At 40.5% G+C, this 20,008-nt stretch overlaps 1 protein-coding gene across 1 annotated transcript; it reads right to left on the bottom strand.

The window, feature by feature from the left end:
* Nucleotides 1-549: 549 nt before the first annotated feature.
* PLSCR1 (phospholipid scramblase 1) lies at nt 550-11,005 on the bottom strand. Its single transcript, XM_053951669.1, is given in 11 exon segments — nt 550-1,583; nt 1,585-1,610; nt 2,806-2,967; nt 3,998-4,159; nt 4,958-5,178; nt 6,100-6,142; nt 7,178-7,335; nt 8,028-8,096; nt 8,852-8,880; nt 9,524-9,653; nt 10,941-11,005. Coding segments are annotated over 9 exon segments (882 nt in total). The 5' UTR covers nt 8,865-8,880; nt 9,524-9,653; nt 10,941-11,005; the 3' UTR covers nt 550-1,555.
* Between the last annotated feature and the right edge of the window lie 9,003 nt (nt 11,006-20,008).

Below are 20,008 nucleotides of genomic sequence, written 5' to 3'. Positions count from 1 at the left end.
TTGCTTGGACATTTAAATAAAATACTTAAATAATTTAAATAAAGCTATAAATGCTAAGAAGTTGACCTGCCATTTCATGTGTCTGCTTTTGAAGTGAAACTGTTCTGTTTATGCAGAACACTTGTTCTGTTTACTCTGTGCCCTCCAAACAACAGACAGACTCACAATCTGTGAGAACCATGGACTGAATGAGGAGCAAAGAGGACTGGAGAAACTGAGAAGTAACTAAGAGTTTTTTCCTTGCCTCAGGTCACACTCATGCACAAAGCAAGTGCTACAGGATTATTAAACAGAAGCAGGCACAGGCAATTTTATTTCCTATCACCTCTACACTTCTGTTGACAAACATACAAGCCTTAAGTTTCAGAACAGCCCAAATAAGAAAATTAGGTCATGTTCAGGAGGAGTCATATTTGAAAACATATTCATCACTAGATGTGGTGGGTTGACCTTAGCTGGGTGCCAGGTGCCCACCAAACCACTCTGTGCCTCCCCTTCCTAGAGGGACAGGGGAAATACAATAAGACACAAGACAACTTGTAGGTTAAGAAAAAGCAGTTTACTAAAACAAAAAGCAAAACTTTGTGTGTGCACAAAGTAAAAAAAAAAAGAGAAATTTTATTCTGCACTTCCCATCAGCAGGCAATGCCCAGACACTTCTTGGGAAGCCGGGCTTCAGCATGGAAGTGATTGTTTGGGAAGGTAAACACTGTAAAACTGAATGCAACACCTTCCTCCTCCTTTGCTTATCTAGATATCCGAGCTGATGTCACATGGTATGGAATGTCCCTTTGGGTCAGCTGGCCTGGTTGTGTCCCCTGCCAGGACCTTGCCCCCTCAGCCAAATCAAGCAGGTGGGATGCTGGAGAGACAGCGCTGCTGCTGGGCCAGCACTGCTCAGCTGCACCAAAACACAGCTGGGTTAGCAGCACCTTCTGCTCCCAGTGCAAAGCACAGCTCTGTGAGGGCTGCTGGAGGAAATGAACTGCAGCTCACACAGACCCAGCACACCAGAGTAACAACATTTTACACTCATTTCAGATTGTTCTGTTCAAATGCATTAGTTTGCTCTGAATGTATGTATTTGATGTATTTGATAAGAAGATGGAAACAACAGAATGTGAACAATAAGGCAAAACTAACAAAGAAGAATACCCAGTAAAACATCAGTGTCTCCTTATTAGGCTTAGGTTATTATTAATATTGAATATAGAAGTAGTCCTCTTTTTTAAAGTATTATTATTGTAGTTATTTATAACTACTATAACTAGTTACTTCAAAATTACAGAGTTCTTGGAAAAAAAAAGGTTGCTATAAATTTCTCAAAATGATATTATTGATTGAAATTATATTATTGAACAGATAAATAGTACTTATTTGAATACTACAAATTATTTCACCAGATTAAACAAATAATAGAAAAGACCATAAAGCTTTTAGCTTACAGAAATGTAACTATAACATTTACATTTCTCATATTCTTACTGGAGGTCTGCAATTCATTGGAAAGTTGGGAGATCCATGTTCTTCTTCCATAGAGAATATCTAGATTTCATTACCAAACTCCTGCTCGCTGATGCTTAATTAGTATGCTCAAAAAACATGAAGTCCTAAGGACAAAGCAAAGAAAACAAATAATTATAGTTCTTAAATGTGTTTCTTAGTTCTGAAATCCCCTGGCTGCATTGCACCTGATGTACACCTTCCTCTAAGAAACCTGAAAGGGTGAGAAGAAGATGGAGGCACATTTGCCATGCCCTCACCACCTGGGTGTCTCAGAACGGGACATCCACAGACACAGAAAGATGGTGAAAGACCAACATGGGGACTTTTAATTTATCACTAGCCAAAGCTATGCTTCCTTTACTTGAGATTTCTGCCCTGAATTTGTTCAACCTGATTTATTCCCTCTCATTTTACCTCAGACTGGAGTCCTTCACAATAATGGCTATCTTTAGTTTACTGGTGGGAGCCCCATTTCTGTGCCTGAAAGCCCAGGTTGTTCCCACTTGTTAATGCTGCCCTTGATGCACTTGGTGGCACAGAACACACACAGCTAAACAAAACCCTGTTCATGCACAGGGCTGTCAGAGGTTGGAGAGACCTTTCCAAACTCAAGGTACTTCACATGCCCCTCTCCTGCCCCTCAGCAGCCCAGCCAGCACAGAAGCAGTGCATGTTCTGAAGTGGAACCTTGATGCAGAATTGTACTGTTGGGTGGGAACAGGAGTGTGTTCCACACTGTTTTCAAAGAGGACAGTGAGCTGCACTGCACTATTGGCAGTGCACCTGAGAAGTGCTCTGACAAGTTCAACGAGCTTATTCTCCACAGTAGTCCCTCCATTTGGAAATTACTGCTCTGAGAACATTAATCCTGCTCAATTCAGTGCTTCACGTGCTTCCAAAGAGAGTTGAGAGGCAGTGGCTGCAGCATTCAGCTGTCCAGCAGCCCAGCAGGCTGCTCAGGCTTTGGATGGGTCTCTTGGCTATTGCTAATCTGTATTTTTCTGGTTTCACCACCCATAAACTTGCTTTCCTCTGCTAACAAGTCTGTAAGAAGTCTTCCCTTTTCCTTTTTTCAGTCTCACCAAATATGAAACTCTTCTTAAATACAATTAGCTCTGCATGTACTCTATAATAAGCTGATTGTCCAATTCTGTGTTGCCTTTTGTGGTCAGTTTTACACACAAAAGTTGACAAGCTGTAGCCCAGTTGAAGGAGCTCAAAATTGACTCCTTTACCGTCACAATTTAAACATGGAGATGAAAAAATTAGTTTATGGTCATGTATTAGTGAATAACTTACGATAAGGAAGCAAGCACCAATCATGACAGCTTTCATTTTCACATCAAGGTCCATTGGGAATGAGATTCCAAAGTTATCTGTATCCGTAAACAATTCCCGCACAAGACCAGTCCACTGCTTAGAAATCTTCCCAACAGGACAAGTCTCATCCAGAGACTTCACCTATAGTTTAATATAAAATTTTAAAAAGCATCATCAAACCTGTCATTCATAATATTCCCAAATCCATTTTGGAATAGATCCATTGAAAAGCTTCAGACTGTTATTTTAATTAGTACAGTTATTGAGTGCAAGGGTTTGTACCAAAAGGCAATCAGACTATCAGAAAGTTGGTCTAAAGCATTAGAGGCATGAACTCAATTCTGAATCTGACTGGGAAGTTCAATTCCTTGATGGTGCTGGGATACACATTCTCCTGAAGTGGTGTCTTTTAGCCAAGACAGTGAATTAATTTCTCCTGCCATGCATCAGGAACCGCTCAAGTGAAAATTAAACAAATTACATTCTTCTGTTCAAAGGCAGAGATTAGCCCTCTGGCAGCATTACGTTTTCTAAAGTTAGAGCCAGTCTTCTGGGTCATGTGAAAGATTAGTTTCCAAAATAAAATTATATAAATTTGCTGTAGTAACTATTTGCAATATAATTTCAAACATTAAATTGTAGCCTTGCATATCTTTTACTTAATGTCCACAAAACCAATGTTGCATTAATCAACATTATTTTAAAAGGAAAGTTAAAACTCTTCAGCCATTCAACTCTATATTTCATGTCTAAATTATCTTAACTTACTAGTTCATTGAATGATTACTAGATTATTAAATAAGTGGTTGAAGGAAATAATTTTAATAAGCACCTGATACAACTGACTATATTTTTCTTAGAGCCTGACATAACAGATTCAAAAAGATTTTGTTGCTAAATATATCAATTAAGTGATTGTGTGCAGCCACAGGGAATTTTCAGTGATCACTGATGAGTGGCTTTAACATGTCGTTTCTGGAAGTTTGTCTGGTTTATCTAGAGTAATTTAGGTATCTAGAGAAGTAATTTGATTATACCAGCATTAAAGGATGATGTAGAAATTACTTAATATATACTACAGTTCAGTTGATAGGTAGTAAGTCAAGCAACAAACTGATACCAAACTACTATCTGAAAACAGATACATGCAAACAATTTTTACATTGCATACCTCAAAATGAATGTCCTCACAACACCGGCACACAACACATGGGCCAGTAATTTTTAGAATATCCTTTCTTTTCTCATCTTGAATGGTAAACTTTGGCAGGCAGACATGCCAGTTCTGGACAACATAACCAACTGTTGTTCCTGGAGGCGCCTGGACTTCCAGCTTCACAGGGAAGAGAAAACATCCAAGTGAATGATCATGCTTTCATATGCTAGCGAGACAAAACCCACACCAGCAAACAAATGAAAAACAACCTATTTTCCCACAACAATCTGGCCTTACAAAGCATTTTGCTGTGAGTGTTTTCAGAAGACCACTCAGACTGCAGAGTAAGAGGTTTATTCTGTTTTTGCCTTCAAGAAAACAGTAAGAGACTCCTCAGTCTCTGGAGCACACAAACTATGCATCTACAATATAAAGATCAAAGTCCAGTGCAAGAAAGGCAGCGAATATCCCAATGGCATTCGGTGAAGGCATTATAGGGTACAGCTACTACAAATGCCTCAGCAGGAGCTCTGAGTAGGCTTAGATTTAGAGTTTCAGAAGTTGCATCATTCCAGAATTATGTTAAAATTTTAAAAACCTCATGATCTCCTATGTTGAATGCCACTATAGCTTTCAGAGCTGTAAAATGAAAACTTTAGCTGTTATTTTATGAAAGCTGTTGCCTTACTCTTCCATTCTAAGTCCATCCCCAGTGCAGATTTCAGCACCAGCCACAAGTTCCCCGACATGCTGCTCAATCAGGTTCTTCATTACCGCAATCAGAACTGCCCAGTGAGCCTAAGTGCTGCAGCACACTTGCTTCCTCCCAGACCAAGAATTCCATGCACAAATCCCACAGATCTCTCTTCCCACACCTTACTGACTCATTGCACCTCACCTCCTGATTCAAGACAGCGCCACCTGAAAGCTGCACAGGAGGTGCCTGTGCCAGGAGAAGGAAGAGGCAGAACTCACCTCCTGCAAACAGCAGGGGCAGCAGCAGGAGCCACATCGGAGAGGTCTGTGCAGCGCTATCACCTCACGGCCCAGGTTGTCAATAATCTTGATGGTGAAGGGCCGTGATGGCCCACAGCAGTTCCTGGTCAGGCAGTCAGTGTCCTCTGCTGCAAAGTACACCCTTTGTCCCAGTGCGTTCTTCAGTTCGTATTTGTTGTTTTCTTCAAAGCCAGTCACAACTGGAAAATGGGAAAAAACCTGCTTAATTCCTAGGAGAGTCCAGTCAGACACTCCCCGCTCACTCTGCAGCTGCTCTTTGGGAAGGCAAAGCCTCACTCAAAGTCTGTCAGAGGCACCTCCTGGCAAAGGGAAATGATAGGAAAGGACCCTCAAGCAGCGAAGCCTGACAGAGAAGTTCAAGGGAAGAAGCCACCATGAGCAAGGAGATGTGGAAAGAAACTGAGATTCCCATCTGTCCCCAGTGTCCCCCCTGGCCACAGGCACCTGCTGCCTGAATAAGCATCACCATTACCAATAACAGCAGGGAAGGCTCTCAGGGGAGATCTGAATGGCTAAGAGTTAAAGAGAGCTGTGAATTTGGGGGTGAAGCCAGAAAAGAGCATAAATACAATAAGAAAGCCACAAAAACCCTCTCAGTCAAGATTTACAGAATCACACATCAAAAGCAACAAGAGCCAGGAGAGAAATTTTAATTAATTTCTATAACAAATGAGAGCACTCTTAAAAGTTTTAGAAAGTACCAGAAAGAAAAATGCAGCAGCAGTGTTAGGGGTCAGCTGGGATGTATGGTCCACTTTATTCCTTCTACTTGAAAGACATTGATGATACAACTTGGATATTCTTAAAGCACAGGATCAGGGGAGCAGAAGGAAAGCCATTCAGTTTGCTAAAACAGCAAGACTGCCTGTAAAAGGGATCAAAGCCACATGCCAGTCCATGGAATTAGGTGGGATACGACAAGACAGAAATCAAGATCTATAAGTAAGGAAGAGAGAAGAGTAGAAATCATTGTTAACAAGTAACATTGGAAATGTGTGACTTCATCTATAACTAGCTATATATTGACTCTAGCAAGAGTGTCAAGAAAGCCTAAACTTCACTGTTCTTGGAATTATTAGATTTAAATTCTTTGTACTTACTCTCAAGAAGTTCAAGTTGTTGATGAATTAATATCTGGTCAATCTGCTCATGGTTGAAAAATTAAACAGAATAAACAATTAACAAGTTGCAACTAAGAAAAACTGTAATTTTAAGAACTGCTGCTGTTTCATTTTAGAATAAAAGTGTGTTGATCAATACACTTTGTAGAGGCAGATTATCTCCCAGTTAAACCATGGGAATAGCTCACTCCCCTCCTTGGCCTGTCCTCTGCCAGTTCAGCAGAAGAGTGGAGCTGATGGGGGGGAGCTGAACCCAAACTGGTCTGGTGACAAGCACACAGGGCTAACACACCTGTGATCCTTTCAGGACTCAGAGCCTGAGAGGGCTCTGACATCATGTCCCAGAGACTCCATACAGACAAAAGCAAGAAATGGGAGTATTTTAGAGTAGAAGCTCAGCTACTGCTCAGTTTTAAGGAAAATTCAGGGGACAATCAGCCTCTCCTCACCAGTGGTTTTTTTTTTTTGGTTTTTTTTTTTGCCTTTTTTTTAAGCACTTTGCAGAACTGGAAACAATGCATCAATATTAATCTTTTCAGTGCTGAGATTAACTGTATTTTACAGTACAAAGACATATTCAGTAATGTGGAAACAATTCTTATTTTGCTATTAGCATTCTCTATGCTGTGAAATCTGACTGGCAGCTCTACCAACACTATTAAGAGGTGTGAAGAAAGCGTCATATAGAAAATTAAGTGCTTCTAATGTGCTAGAGTTGCCCATATTATAGGTATTTATTGTATACACCTTTCCAAAGGACAAAGGACATTACATCTCCCAAAGAGTAACTTCAGAAAAGGGAAGGATGTATTGCCAGCCCACTGTCCCTCATCCTTTAGCACCCTACTTGGAAGGAAGGTACTCCAGGAACAAGTGCTACATCTCTAACAGGTGGCTCTGCATTCAGACATTACAAAAGGCTTCACTTAGCAGCCCACAAGCAGCAATCCATGCAGCTGCAACACAGCCAGGTGCTTTATTTAGCTATTTCATGGATGCAGGCTGCTTCCCAGAGCAGAATGCCTCATCTCTGGGGAAGGAGGAAAGGTGCAGGTACCTGTGTGAGGTACTCCAGTCCAGGAGGGCAGTTGGGAATAGAAGGAGGGATAGGCATCCAGATTGTCCCATCCGTGGCGGGCTGGTTCTGCACAGGTGGAGGGACAAATCCACCTGGGAACCCCATGGGCTGTGCCTGGAATCCATAGTTCCCTGCACCTGTGACATTTGGCATGGTAGGAGAGATATGGTTATGAAAGTTAAATGTTGGAAAATAATTACCCTGTCCATCTTTAAAGGAGTAATTTATTCACTGTTTGGAATACCTTATTTATTTTAGTTATGTGACACTCATGAAGAGAGTTACACTGCTGTGGGAGGTTCTGATGCCTCACACAAAACCAAACCAAACACATTTTAAAAATGCATCATTCTTGAATACAGAAGAAATTTAATTAACACAGAGACAGTCAATTCAAAAAAGAGAAATAAATAAATTAAGGTTATTTCTAAGTAGAGAAGAAAGAATACTTTAAATTACATGAAAAGCATTGGCCTTTATATGCTGTCAGTTGAGCAAATGAGGAATTTTAAGACAAAGTTTTCCTGGAACTATATCTTCTACTTTTGTGAAAGGAAATGTCCATTTAGCAAAGCTCATCTACAGTTTTCAAACCAGATGACTTGTAGACCTTCAGCTCAGCACCAAATTTCACATTACATTACAACACACGGACCAGAGCACGTGAGCCACAAAGGAAAGAAATGTCTTTTCAGCAAAACAGAAATTAAAAGAAACTTTGTAGAATTAATAGCAGGAAAGTAAATTGGAGATGATCACCCTTTTACAACCCCATATTCCCCATGCTTATTTCCTAATGGTCTCACAGATCTGTAACCAAGCCACCCACCTTGGTAAGTCCCAGGGATCTGCTGAGGGGAGCCATAGGGCATTCCAGGTGCTGTGGCAGGTTGAGGTCCTGGAAGAATGAAAATATGCTCTGAGTATGGATCATTTCCTTCTACCCTGGGTGAAAGATCCCCAGCACTGACTCCTTTTGCAGAGTAAACATAGAAGAAAATCTAGGCAGCTGTTTCTTGTGTAGCAAAAATATACATCAAGATTGTATTTATGAACAATGCATGCATCAGCAAAATTTAATGGAGTTCTGCACAGGATGTCATGAAGATGTCACAGAATCGTTCAGCTTGGAAGGGACCTCCTGAGATCATCTAGTCCAAGCCCTGCTCAAGCAGGGTCAGTTCACTCTGCCTGGAGCAAAGATGCCTTTGTTCATTGATATTTAGAAAGAGGCTTGAATTCAAAGCATTACCAGGAACTGACAGGCAACCCTCCAGTAGAATGGCAGTGAGCCATTCCCCTCTGGGAAAAACCTTTTCTCCCAACTTCTTCAAGTTCAGACTACACTAATGCCTCACCAGCAGATGGAGAGTTTTATGGATTTAAAAACATTTACCAGTTTTAGTTTGTAAGCAGAAATAACTTGAATTTCAAGATGACTAAATTATTTATTGTTTTTACTTAACTTCAGAAATCAAGATCTGAAATGTAAGCTCTACATTTTGCAAAATATTCCATTTTAAAATGTAAATAATTTCAGGTTAAAACATTCATACATATTTTATATAATTAGAAGGTAAGCTAATAGCTAAGCAAATATTGCTTGAATGTGCTGTCTTTGATGTTAGCAAAAGTTGGTTATATTTTACTCACCTTGCATTGTCATAGATCTGCTTGTAGCTCTGCAAAAGAACATTTTTGTCTCATGATTTTTTAAATATATAATTTCACACAAGAGCTATTCAGAGTTCTCTATTATTGATAAAATATATTTGCCTCTCTAAACTGTATGGGAAAGCAAAATTACAAATACAAGCAAAAAATAAACTTCAATATTTCAGCTTCCTTCTAAGCTATGTCTCAGCTACTACTCAAGTCTGAGTTTTCTATGCCTACAGTCATGCTTTGAGTATCCTGAAATTATCCTCAACTCAGAAAAGCATTGGGATGCGCAAGACTCCACTGTGCAGCCGTTCAGAAATATTCTGTAATTCATATTAACAATTTACTGCAGTAATTTAAGGCACCTGGCTCAGTGTATTGATGTTGACCACAAAACCTGCTCAGGTAAACCCTGCAGCAGCCATGCTACTACCTACTCAGTTCTTTAAGCTATTCCATTTCTCTAGTGGTACTACTAAATAACACATATCCAGTATTTGCCTTCACAGGATAATAAAGTGTGGTTGCCAAAAGGAATTAAAAAAAAAAAAAAAAAACCCACAGCCCACAGGGAAAAAAAAAAAAAAACACCAAACACCTAACCCAAAACAAAACTAAACAAAACAAAACCACACACAAAAAAAAACCCACTTACTGACTTACTGATGCTGGCTTAAACCTTGAGAGTTATCTCTTTCTCTGGGGTAATGAGTGAAGCAAAACAGCAGCAACTGAACAGCAGCAACTGCTATTACAGACAGATCCAAAACAGTCAGGAGGTCCAAACATAAAACTGTAAAAAAGAATTATACAAGGCACTCACTTTTAATAGGATTGAAAGTTTTAAAATAAATAAATCAGTCTAGGTCTCTAAAAATAATCCAGTACAAGTGAAACCATGAATAGAATTTGTCTGTTATGATTCTTCTAACTACTTCATTTCAATGAAGATGGTTGTTCAAAGCTGGGAAGTGAAACTGAAAGCAATTCCTTCCTGTTTTTCATTCCACTTTTAATGCAGATCTCACAAGGTGATGTCTAATGCAGATTCAGTTGCTCTTAAAACATTCCTTTTTAATACACTTTTTCTTCTACTTCACTTACTCTTCTTTAGTAACAAAACCACCGTCCTCTTACACATACTTTAATTGGGTTCTGGTCATAGGGCAGATTGGAAGGTAGTCACTGTATCACTGTAGGAATATCACAGATTATAGAAAAAAAATAGCAAAAGAACAGTTTATGCTGTGAGATATTCCAACTACATGAACTTCAGTGAAATACTGAGAATTACAACTAAGAATTACAATGAGAATTACAACTAAATCCTTTGGTAAAGTGAGAATAGAGACAGAATCACATGACTTTTTTTAAAAGAAAGGCTTTGTAGTTGTCCAGAATCTTTCATTGTCCCTACAACCACACACACAAGCCACTGTACAATCTAGGATTTAGAAAAGGTTTATATGCTCTGTAGTAGGAAGCAATAAAGATTTTACAAACCTCAGCCCTCATTTCATCCCTGGATCCTTTTTTATGAATGCCCATGTTTCTTTTCGGTCACTTTCTCATTTTCAGAACTACATAACACAGCTACATGTCCCTTGAGGCTTTTTTTGTTGTAGTTGTTGCATTATATTAGACTGTTCAGCCCCGGGATTTGAACCCTGACCGCTGGAGAGACAGTATGCTTTAAAATCATCTCGGCGATCTAATTAAATGAGTTGGTTTTGTCCAATGTCAACAAAATATTATTCAGAGAAGGAGTTACTCTTTTTTTTGGCTCTGATGCAGTTGGGTACTCTCTCCTCTTACAGTGACTTTTCTCCTGAGAGCTGGGAGCGCCAGGCAGGTCACGGCCCGGGGCTCAGCGCCGCCGAGACGAGCGCGCATCGCCGGGCAGGGACCGCGGCTGCCGGGACCTTAGCGCAGTCCTTGCAAGCGAGATCCTCCTCTAAAGGGATAAATTCCAACTTAACCCGAACTGCCCAGCCGGACGAACGCGGGGCTTCTCCTCGTCAGGCCCCTGCCCCAGCCCTGCGGATCACTGCGCATCCCTGTGAGGAAAACCCCGGGATACCTGACAGGAGCGCCTGCAAGGAACCCCGCTCGGTAAGGACGCTCCGCTGCGCCTGAGTCCCGCCGTCCCTGTGTCCCGCCGTCCCCGTGTCCCGCCGTCCCCGTGTCCCGCCGTCCCTGAGTCCCGCCGTCCCCGTGTCCCGCCGTCCCCGTGTCCCGCCGTCCCTGTGTCCGTCCTGCGCCGCTGGGGAACTCCCACCGCTGCGAGGGGGGAAGCGAGGGCAGGGCAGGGCTGGGCTCGGGGCAGGAAATTGCTGCCAGCCCTGATGAGAAACTCCGGTATTTGAACAGCTTCGCTATTCGTGACATTTACTTTTTCCATTTCTATAGCAACAGTGCCGATTCAGTCCTTTTTAAATTAATTAATTAACTTAATTTCTGCCTTTTAGTCAGAGAACAACAGGTTGCATACAGGTGATAACACCAAGTTCTATGTCCACCCTGGAAAGAGAACAAATAAAATAGTTACAGGACTATAGTTCATAGTTACAGGACTTCATAGTTACAGGCAGAAGAATGTACAATGCTGAATTGTTTGGGAAACAAAGGAGAAAGTTGGCTCACGCCGTGATTACCAGCTCTGATGAACAGATCTTCTGCATCCTCTTTTGTACATTCAAGTACATCAGATTGGAGCTGCCGGTGTCTATGTATGCTGAAGGAAAGTTTCTTCAAAGAAAACTGTATTTCATGTAAACCACATAAATCTGATCACAGCAACTGGTGCATGCATAAAACCCAAGACTGCAGGTCACCTTCTACATCCTCTGTAGTCTTTATATTCTACCTCCCAAAATAAGGCCTCCATTTCAAAAAAAAAAAAAAAAAAAAAAAAACAAAAAAAAAACAAAAAAAAACACCCCAAACTATTGTTCTAGCCCTGCACTGGATTTCACCTAAACACCAGATTTGACAGGGATTACGGGATTTTATTTTGCTTTTTTCCTCAGGTATAGAAGATTCTAATCTAAAGCTGACTAGCATTTTCCCACACATCTGCACTGAGTCCACTAAGAGGATTAATAGCAGACACCAAGAAATAGGTTTTAAACATCTCTTAAGAAATAGGTATAGAATTATTTTGGCATGGTTGGGAAATTAGAAATACATGGTAGCTTTTGATACTACCCTTCTTTTTTACAGGAATATAGCATAGTTATATTTAGCTTGGTTCAGACTTATACACTGAAATTCAAATTGTATTGCCGAGCAAACATGACTTTTTGACATAGAGATGAGCACTATTTCGTAGATGAGACTATCATTGTCCTATCAGAAAGAACAAAGACAGCAGCATATCTCTTCCTTTCACATGTCTATAAGTAGGGAAAAAATCTCTTCACCTACAGTGGCAGAAAAAAAGATGCCATGATTCACAAAATACAAAGTAATTTATCATTCTTTCCTATATCAAATAATGTCTTTTCTTATCTAGCTAGGATCATTGCTGTAACTGACAGTCAGTGCTTTTCTGTTAGATCAGGGGGTTGAAACAGTCAGTACCTTTTTATTTTGTCCAGTGAGCAGATTTAATCAGCAGGGGAATGCCTAAGACATTAAGGAAAAACAATTGTTTCAAGAGAAATAAGAAAATGACCATGCTCCTAGTAATTTAGTCTTTTAGGTTTAAGCATGTTTACCTAAAAAGAAACATTATTTGTCGATTCTTGATCCCGATTTCTAGGATTTCTGTGTTGCTTATGGCCTGGATATTCAGAACATTGCTTTCTACTGCTTTAAGTTCTGATGCTCCTGATGTTGGCTCCTCATCTGATCCTGGGGTGCCCAACACCAGAAGTGGGACCAGTTCCTCCACCTGCTTCTCAGGAAGAGGTCTACAGTAACCTGGAACTGGGTTGATGAAAGCAGCTCTCATCTTTCTTGCTAACATCCCCTAACCAGCTTCTTTTCTCTCTTCTCTCTTCTTTTCTGTGTGAGGAGACACGGGAGGAAGTTCACTCAGGGAACTTGTACATGAGAGCAAACAGCCTTTGTGCAGCTCAAACTCTGTTTAACCTCATTTAACCTCAGGCATGGCATTGTTTGCACTGCTAAAGGAAATAAAAGTGGTTACCAGGGGGTTTGCCTTCTGTGCCTGTGGACACAATCCCACAGAAGAGTCCCTTCTCCAGTGTTTATAATCTGGAAAGCAAACCTGGAACAGCAACAGACGTGGGAGATGAAGAGAAAGATAAGCTGAGAGTAGTTGTTGTCTTTATGGAAAGGACATAGGATGTGAGGTTTGAGGCACAAACTTGAGGGGGCACAAACAGGAAAGAAATTAAAAGAAAGAACAAAATAAAAAGAAGTAATAGAGAAAGAAAGAGGGAACAAAGAAAAAGAAGGTTCCTCTCAGTGGCAGGCCAGGAAAAGCTCCTGAGCTGCACTGGTTGGAGCACCAGCCATGGCATACAATTTTTTTTCTGCTGTTTGCCATCCCTCATTTGTGCACATTTTGGGAAAACCTTTAATTGTAACAAACAGCGATAATTTCTTACAGTGCTTAAGCCTTTATTCATGTGTACAAATGGTTATCTTAGCCTTAGAAACTGAGGGCCTCAGCAATGCTGCTGGAAGGTGACTTAAATATGCAGAAGAATTGGCAGGAACATTTAGCATGTCTGTATGAGTTTGGGGAGATGTAAAAAGTCCAAATCAGTTACATAGATTTAAACTCATTTGTTCTCCCCTGCTACAGTGCAGGGGTTAGGAAGAGAGATCCCCCTCATGCCCTGTGCTGAAAATAAAAATGATTCCACTTTCTAATACTGAAATTACAGTGTTAGTTTTATTCCTGACTTTTGATGACAAAATGATAATGACCTGATACAATTTTCACAATATTTAGAACTTGCTTGGAAAGTTCAGATTTAAAAGCCTAACTATTCATATTTAAGGAATCTTCTCCAGAATCAGTAAGTTATTTTCCTTTTTTCCATTTATAGTACATGTTACATCCAAACTAGTAGTGGTTTTGAAAGCAGGTAGGCAAATAATTCCAATAGGTGAAATCTACATTTTAATACAGCATGATGAGTCTAGCATGGGCACACCACCAGTGTGACAGATATGATGTATATGCAGTAAAAGGCAGTTTAAATCCAAGCATTTAAAAAAGTACATAAATTGCTATTCTTGGTATTAGTATTACTATTACTATTTCTTTGATGTGGAACTGGGGAAATGGATTCCATCCTGGTAACATTTGATAGGCATCTGACATCCCCTGAATCTCAGTGTAGCTCTCCTTTTGTCTTGGTAGTTTGGCCTTTAATAAAATATGCATTCATTAAGCCAGAAGAAGCAGCTAACACATCATCTCTGTATTAAAGATTTGTAAATGTGAAATTGTAAACAGGCCTGTTCACTTATTTGATTTAATTTAACAATGTCAAGTCAGTCATCAAGCCTGCAGTCTAACAAATGAGGGTTAGGTTTTCCTTTGAGAGGGAAACTGGGTGAAAATGGGTTTAGGGTTGTAATGTCTTAGTAAATTCAGCATCCAGATAACATCAGTGGACAGTTATGAGTTCCAAACCACATAAAGTAGCATCCCTTATATTTTTATGTATCCTGAGGAGCAACATGTCCCCCTGTGCTGTCACTAACAATCGTAATAATCACTCACAAAGGAAAAGCAATTCCCGCAGAGAGCTGTCAGCCATCACCATCAGTCCTTCCTCAAGATACTCGAACACAAGGAGAAAACAACAACTGAACAACAATGGAAGCAGTACCACACATTTGGTTTTGCTACTCAATGTTTTTGTGCCACAGCAATTTCTTTCTCAGACTGAGAAGGGAGCTAAATAAAGTTTCACTGCTGCCAGCCATGCAAGGTTTTGGATGTCAGTGCTGTAGATGAAGCAACATAAGCTGCTTTGCAGTCGGGAAATGGGATATTGGGAGGAAAAGAGCAACTCGACATAAAGAAATAGGCCATTACAGTTTACAGCATTTAGGATTAACTGTGGTACCAACAGTTTAAAATGCAGCTTGTGTAAATCCTGTTTTCTGCTAAAGGGATACTGCTACTGCAAATAGGTACTTACAGGGAACATTTTCCTAGGCATGGTTTTGTTCCTAAAAAGTAAAAGTAATACCAGCCTAATTAACTAAATACACCAAAAAATCAAGTCAGGACAATCCCATCCTGGGCAGACATCCAGCTCTGTATATCAAAGCTGGCACTCTGAACTCCCAGGCTGCTCAGTTATCTTTGTGTTTTGGGGGGGAGAAGGTAAACCAAGTTCTTTCATTTAAGCACTGTTGTTGTATGTTGAATCATACAGCAGCAGTGATGTGTTAGTGGTCCTTGAACTCTCCCTCCCTGCCTCCCTCCAATGCCTTTTCTCACAAGCACACACCATGTGTGGGTGGGATTCACTGGCCAAACTGCTCTAGACCCAGCACTGCTGCACCACTGTGGAACTGGAATCATATAAAGCAGTTATGTCAGGACACTCCCGTTTGAAAATCAACATAAAACAAGGAATCCTGTAAGGAGCAGCCCTTTGCCATGGTGCACAGGGTACCTCTGGCTCGAGGGCAGGAGTCCCTCTGCTCCCTTTGCCCATCCTCTGGAGCCCTTGCTCACCAGTCACACCTCTCTGCAAAGAATGTAATGCAGCACCCAGGCCCACGTCTGCTTTCATTTATAGTGTCTTAATCTTTTGGACACTAGTACTGCACTTGAATTCAGCATTATGAAAAAAATAATGCCCTTTACCCTTATGCTCTTGATTAGGCACCCTTGGCTTGTTCAGGAGCTGCTGATAAAGGAGAATGTGGGTTTGTTGTGCTATGATATACACTGGCACTTTTACCAACATGAAGACAAATAGAGCAATGCTGATACACAGAACCAGGCTGAGGGGAGGATGTTATTAAAACCAGTGAAGTCCAAGTTAATGTGTTTCATAACAGACTCATCTGACAAAAATGTACTGGGACCTTGAGGCTTCTGTTAATTAAGAAGATAATTAAAAAGTTGTAAATGTAGGACCACTAGATTTGCAAGAGTTTATGAGGTGAATTTACAGCTCAATAAAGAATGAAAATTGAGGAAGCCCAACACCAGGCACTGCTTCTTACACAGAGAGCTGGGGGATTTCGGGAGGTTTGGAAGCTAGAGAGGAGAAAACATAAGAAAAGGAAAATGGATAATATTTACATCAGATACAAATCCTGTTCACTATTAAGACTTAGTCACCCATGTCAGATACTATAAACTCTTTCCTCACACTGATTACCTGGTATGTGGAATAATCACACATGAAGAAATTGCTCATCAAAGCAGTGGGCCCCACGCTCAGGCCAGAGCCATTTTCCAGAAATCCTGAGCACAGCTTTCAGGAGGTTCACATTTAGTCCTATTATTTTCTAAATCAAGTTTGCCAGATTTGTTACTCCCAGCCCAAAAGGTTTTTCTCCTTGTTTGCTGTATCATGCGGTATTATAAATTGTATTTGCCATCCAATCTCTGATTCAATTTTTTAGTGTAATTGAGCTTCTGGTTGTTACTGATCAGGTTGTTACAGATGCCCTCTCCTCTCTTCTCCTCTCCCTTTAGCCATGTCTCTGCTGCCAAGGCAGCAGCAGGATGCATCCACGCTGCCTGTGCTGATGGGAGGGAACTCCTGGCCAGGCTGGCACCCCCCTTCCAGCTGTGACAGGTGTGCTGTGTGCTGCCAGAGGACACAGCACCAGCCAGCCCTGCTCAGATGCTCCTGCACTGCTGCAGGACCAGGACCAGTCCCTGATTCTGAGAGGTCCAACACCCTGCACTTGCAGCTCCTGCCAGCTGGATGGGATAAGGTGGCCTATCGAGTCTATGCAGGCAAGCTCTGTGAATTTCTGGAAACAATATGCTCCTGAAGCAGGTTTTCAAAATTGAAGTAAAAGTCTTTTTCACACTGGTATTTGCAATTATTCTATACGGTTCTCTTTCAGTGATCTTTCCCAGAATTTCAGAGCATTGATTTCTGCCCAATTAGATCTATATTAGCATTAATCAGCATTCTCTATGGCTTTACAACAAATGTTTTACACCATTTCTAGTTATTGTCTCTGAACAAATAATATAAAATACTTCCTGTTGGAGCTGTCTACAGTCGCACTGGACTCATCTGAGAGAAGGCCTTATGATCTGATCCAAACCCTAACTTTTGTTTTATCAGGCTTTCATCAAAACCCTGTGGTTTTAATGCTTCACTGAGGTGCTGGAACTCTAAACTCTACTACATCAACCATGACTGCAGTTAAGATGACATTTTTGCTTTATAAATTAGACACTGAACAAAGGTATTTAAAAATTTTACTTTCTGGGACATCATGGGAAAAGAGAAGACTCTGAGATTTTTTATATTTTTTTTAATACCTCTGCAATGATATATCTGCTTCAGGAATGGCTTCTATTTCAGTTTATTATAATGGTTTTAGATTAAAAAGTTCACCAAGAAAGTTAACACATATTTGTAGTAATAAATACATATGGTGCTGAGCACATCAATGCTGCATGCGGCATTTTGCATCTCTGCAGATTTTCTTAAACACTTTTTCTCTCTTAATCAGCTCTTATCAGTTATATTCCTGAAGTACAAGGTAAAAGAAGATTTTAGCTTGAACATATCAGCAATGCAGTAAAGAATTATGACTTCACCAAGCTTATTTTTAGCAAAGATCCATAATTCTTTTCCACTGAAAATGTATTTATAAAGACCATATTAGACTTCATTTCTGATTGAAAACATTAATTTACTCTTAGAAATATCTTATTGTCCTTGTGTCCTCCTCCCCTCCTGCTAATTTTTGTTCCCATACTCTTTCCTTAGCTCATGTTACCCTGTTTCCATCAGACTTCTCCTCTTCCCAAGCTCCAAAATCATTTACCCTTCCCATCTGACAGGGCCAAGGGTCTTACCAGGGTGGTGATAGCTGAGCTAAAACCTCTCAAACACAGTACTGGCAGGAGAGAACTGCGAAAGACCACAAGAGTTGAGATAAACCATTTTATGGGGCTGTTCCAAATGAGTGGGTCATGCATATATCTTTTTTATGCCCCAGCCATAAAACCACACCTCTTCATGACAACAGCAGGTTGTATGGAAGTCCAAAGCATAAACTTGGAGGGGGTGAGTACATTTGTTGATAAAACACAGATCTTGAACAGAACACCTAGTCCCACCGGTTCCAATCACTGCAGCTAAAAGCAAACAGTGTCACCTTACAGAAGTTTTTGTGGATCACATGCACGTGCTTTATAGGTGCCTCACCTGCTGGCACAGATGATCTTGGCATATCAATTGCTGTTTCTGGGCCCTTATTGAACAAAGTACTTACCAAAGACACACCTGCCTGTTTGCACAAGGGCTTCTCTCTACAGCCCTGCCTAGATTTAGCGTCTCTTGTCTTTATTTTATTGCCCTGAAACATCCATGTCATCTCTTCCCTCACTGTTTGCCATTATTGAGCAAAGCACAGAAAATGCAACCTTCTTCCTCAGCAGCAAGGACAGAACCACCAGACACCTTGTGTTTGTAACAGTGCAAGTACTGGTTTGGTATCACAATGATGCATACTGTATGAGCATCCACAGTAGACAAAAGACATTTAATGACCCATCTTGCAGATCTGCAAAAGGAAAGAAATCTCTTTGATCTTCTATTAGGCTCAATTAGGAAAGGGAAGTGATCAAACTGTGGGACTGCACTGACTTTGCAAGGGATGTCAAAGAGGATGAAATACACTGAGCCTTAATCGACAACTATGTGGAAGTAGAGATAGAAGAGAAAATTAAATAAACAATTCTACAATTATTTGGTTTGGAATGGACTCATCTTGTTCCAATCCCCCGCCATGGGCAGGGACACCTTCCACTATCCCAGGCTGCTCAGAGCCATTCAGCTTGGCCTTAGACACTTCCACAGATGGGGCAGCCACAGCTTCTCTGGGCCACTTGTGACAGGGCTTTACCACCCTCACAATAAAGAATTTCTTCCTTGTATCTAATGTAAACCTACTCTTTTTCCATTTAAAACCATCCCTCCTTGTCTTGTCACTTGTCTTGTCAAAAGTCCCTCTTCAACTTTCATGTATCAACTTTAGGTACTAAAAGGTGCTATAAGGTCTCACTGGGCCCTTCTCTTCTGCAGATTGAATAACCCCAACTCTCCCAACTTATAACAGAAAGTCCTCTGGATTATTAATTATTAACAAATTATTTTTTAAAACCTTTTCTTACTCCTATCCTATACACTCAGCACACTATCCTATACATAATAGCCAAAATATCTCCCCCAGATTTGCAAAGTAAATAGGATTTTTTCTTTTTTAAATAAAACAGTATTTTGACACTTCGGGTTCTTTAGGGAGCGCAGAAGAAATATTAAAAAAAAAAATTGCTCAAAACTTTCTCTTGAATTCTAGGCAAGTGTGAAATATACAAGGTATTTCTAGTAGTAACCCTTGTTCTGATCCCAGGCTGCATTTCTTTTCTCAGTTCTTGCTGCTATAAATGGGCATTATTGTGACAGCTGCTTAAAATGATTCCTGATGGCTAAATATAGTTTTTCAAGGGTCCAGAAAAGACACACAGATAGAAAACTAATACAATCATTACCTTGTCCAAAATTCACCCAAGATTCTCCAAGCAATTCATAGATGACTAAGACTTTTGAAGCAATACTGGACCTTAACACATGCATTGTGATATTTCCTTTAGGGCCTTGGGCAACGTGGTGTAGTGAAGGGGAGGTTTCCCATGGTAGGAAGGTGGAACTAAGTGGTCTTTAAGGTTTCTTCCAATCCAAACCATTCTGTGATTCTATGATCTGGGGGGACAAGGGAGGGAGCAGAAAGAGAAAATGCCCATGGTCATTTCTAGATAGAAACAGGTATTTCTCACAGAGCAATGTCTGTAACAAAAGTTTGCAGGATGTTTCATGGTTTGGTTGTTGCTGAGTATGGGTTTTTCTAATACAAAACATCAGAAGTGTAAATAGAGCACTTACCTAATATGACTGGAACAGAGAAAAACAAGTCCTTCAAGTGAGTATCTTAAAGTGGAAA

The sequence above is a fragment of the Vidua chalybeata genome, chromosome 10 (assembly GCF_026979565.1).
Source record: "Vidua chalybeata isolate OUT-0048 chromosome 10, bVidCha1 merged haplotype, whole genome shotgun sequence".
Classification (NCBI taxonomy): domain Eukaryota; kingdom Metazoa; phylum Chordata; class Aves; order Passeriformes; family Viduidae; genus Vidua; species Vidua chalybeata.
The sequence above is the reverse complement of the archived record's forward strand: the minus strand, read 5'-3'. Positions and strand labels throughout refer to the sequence as shown.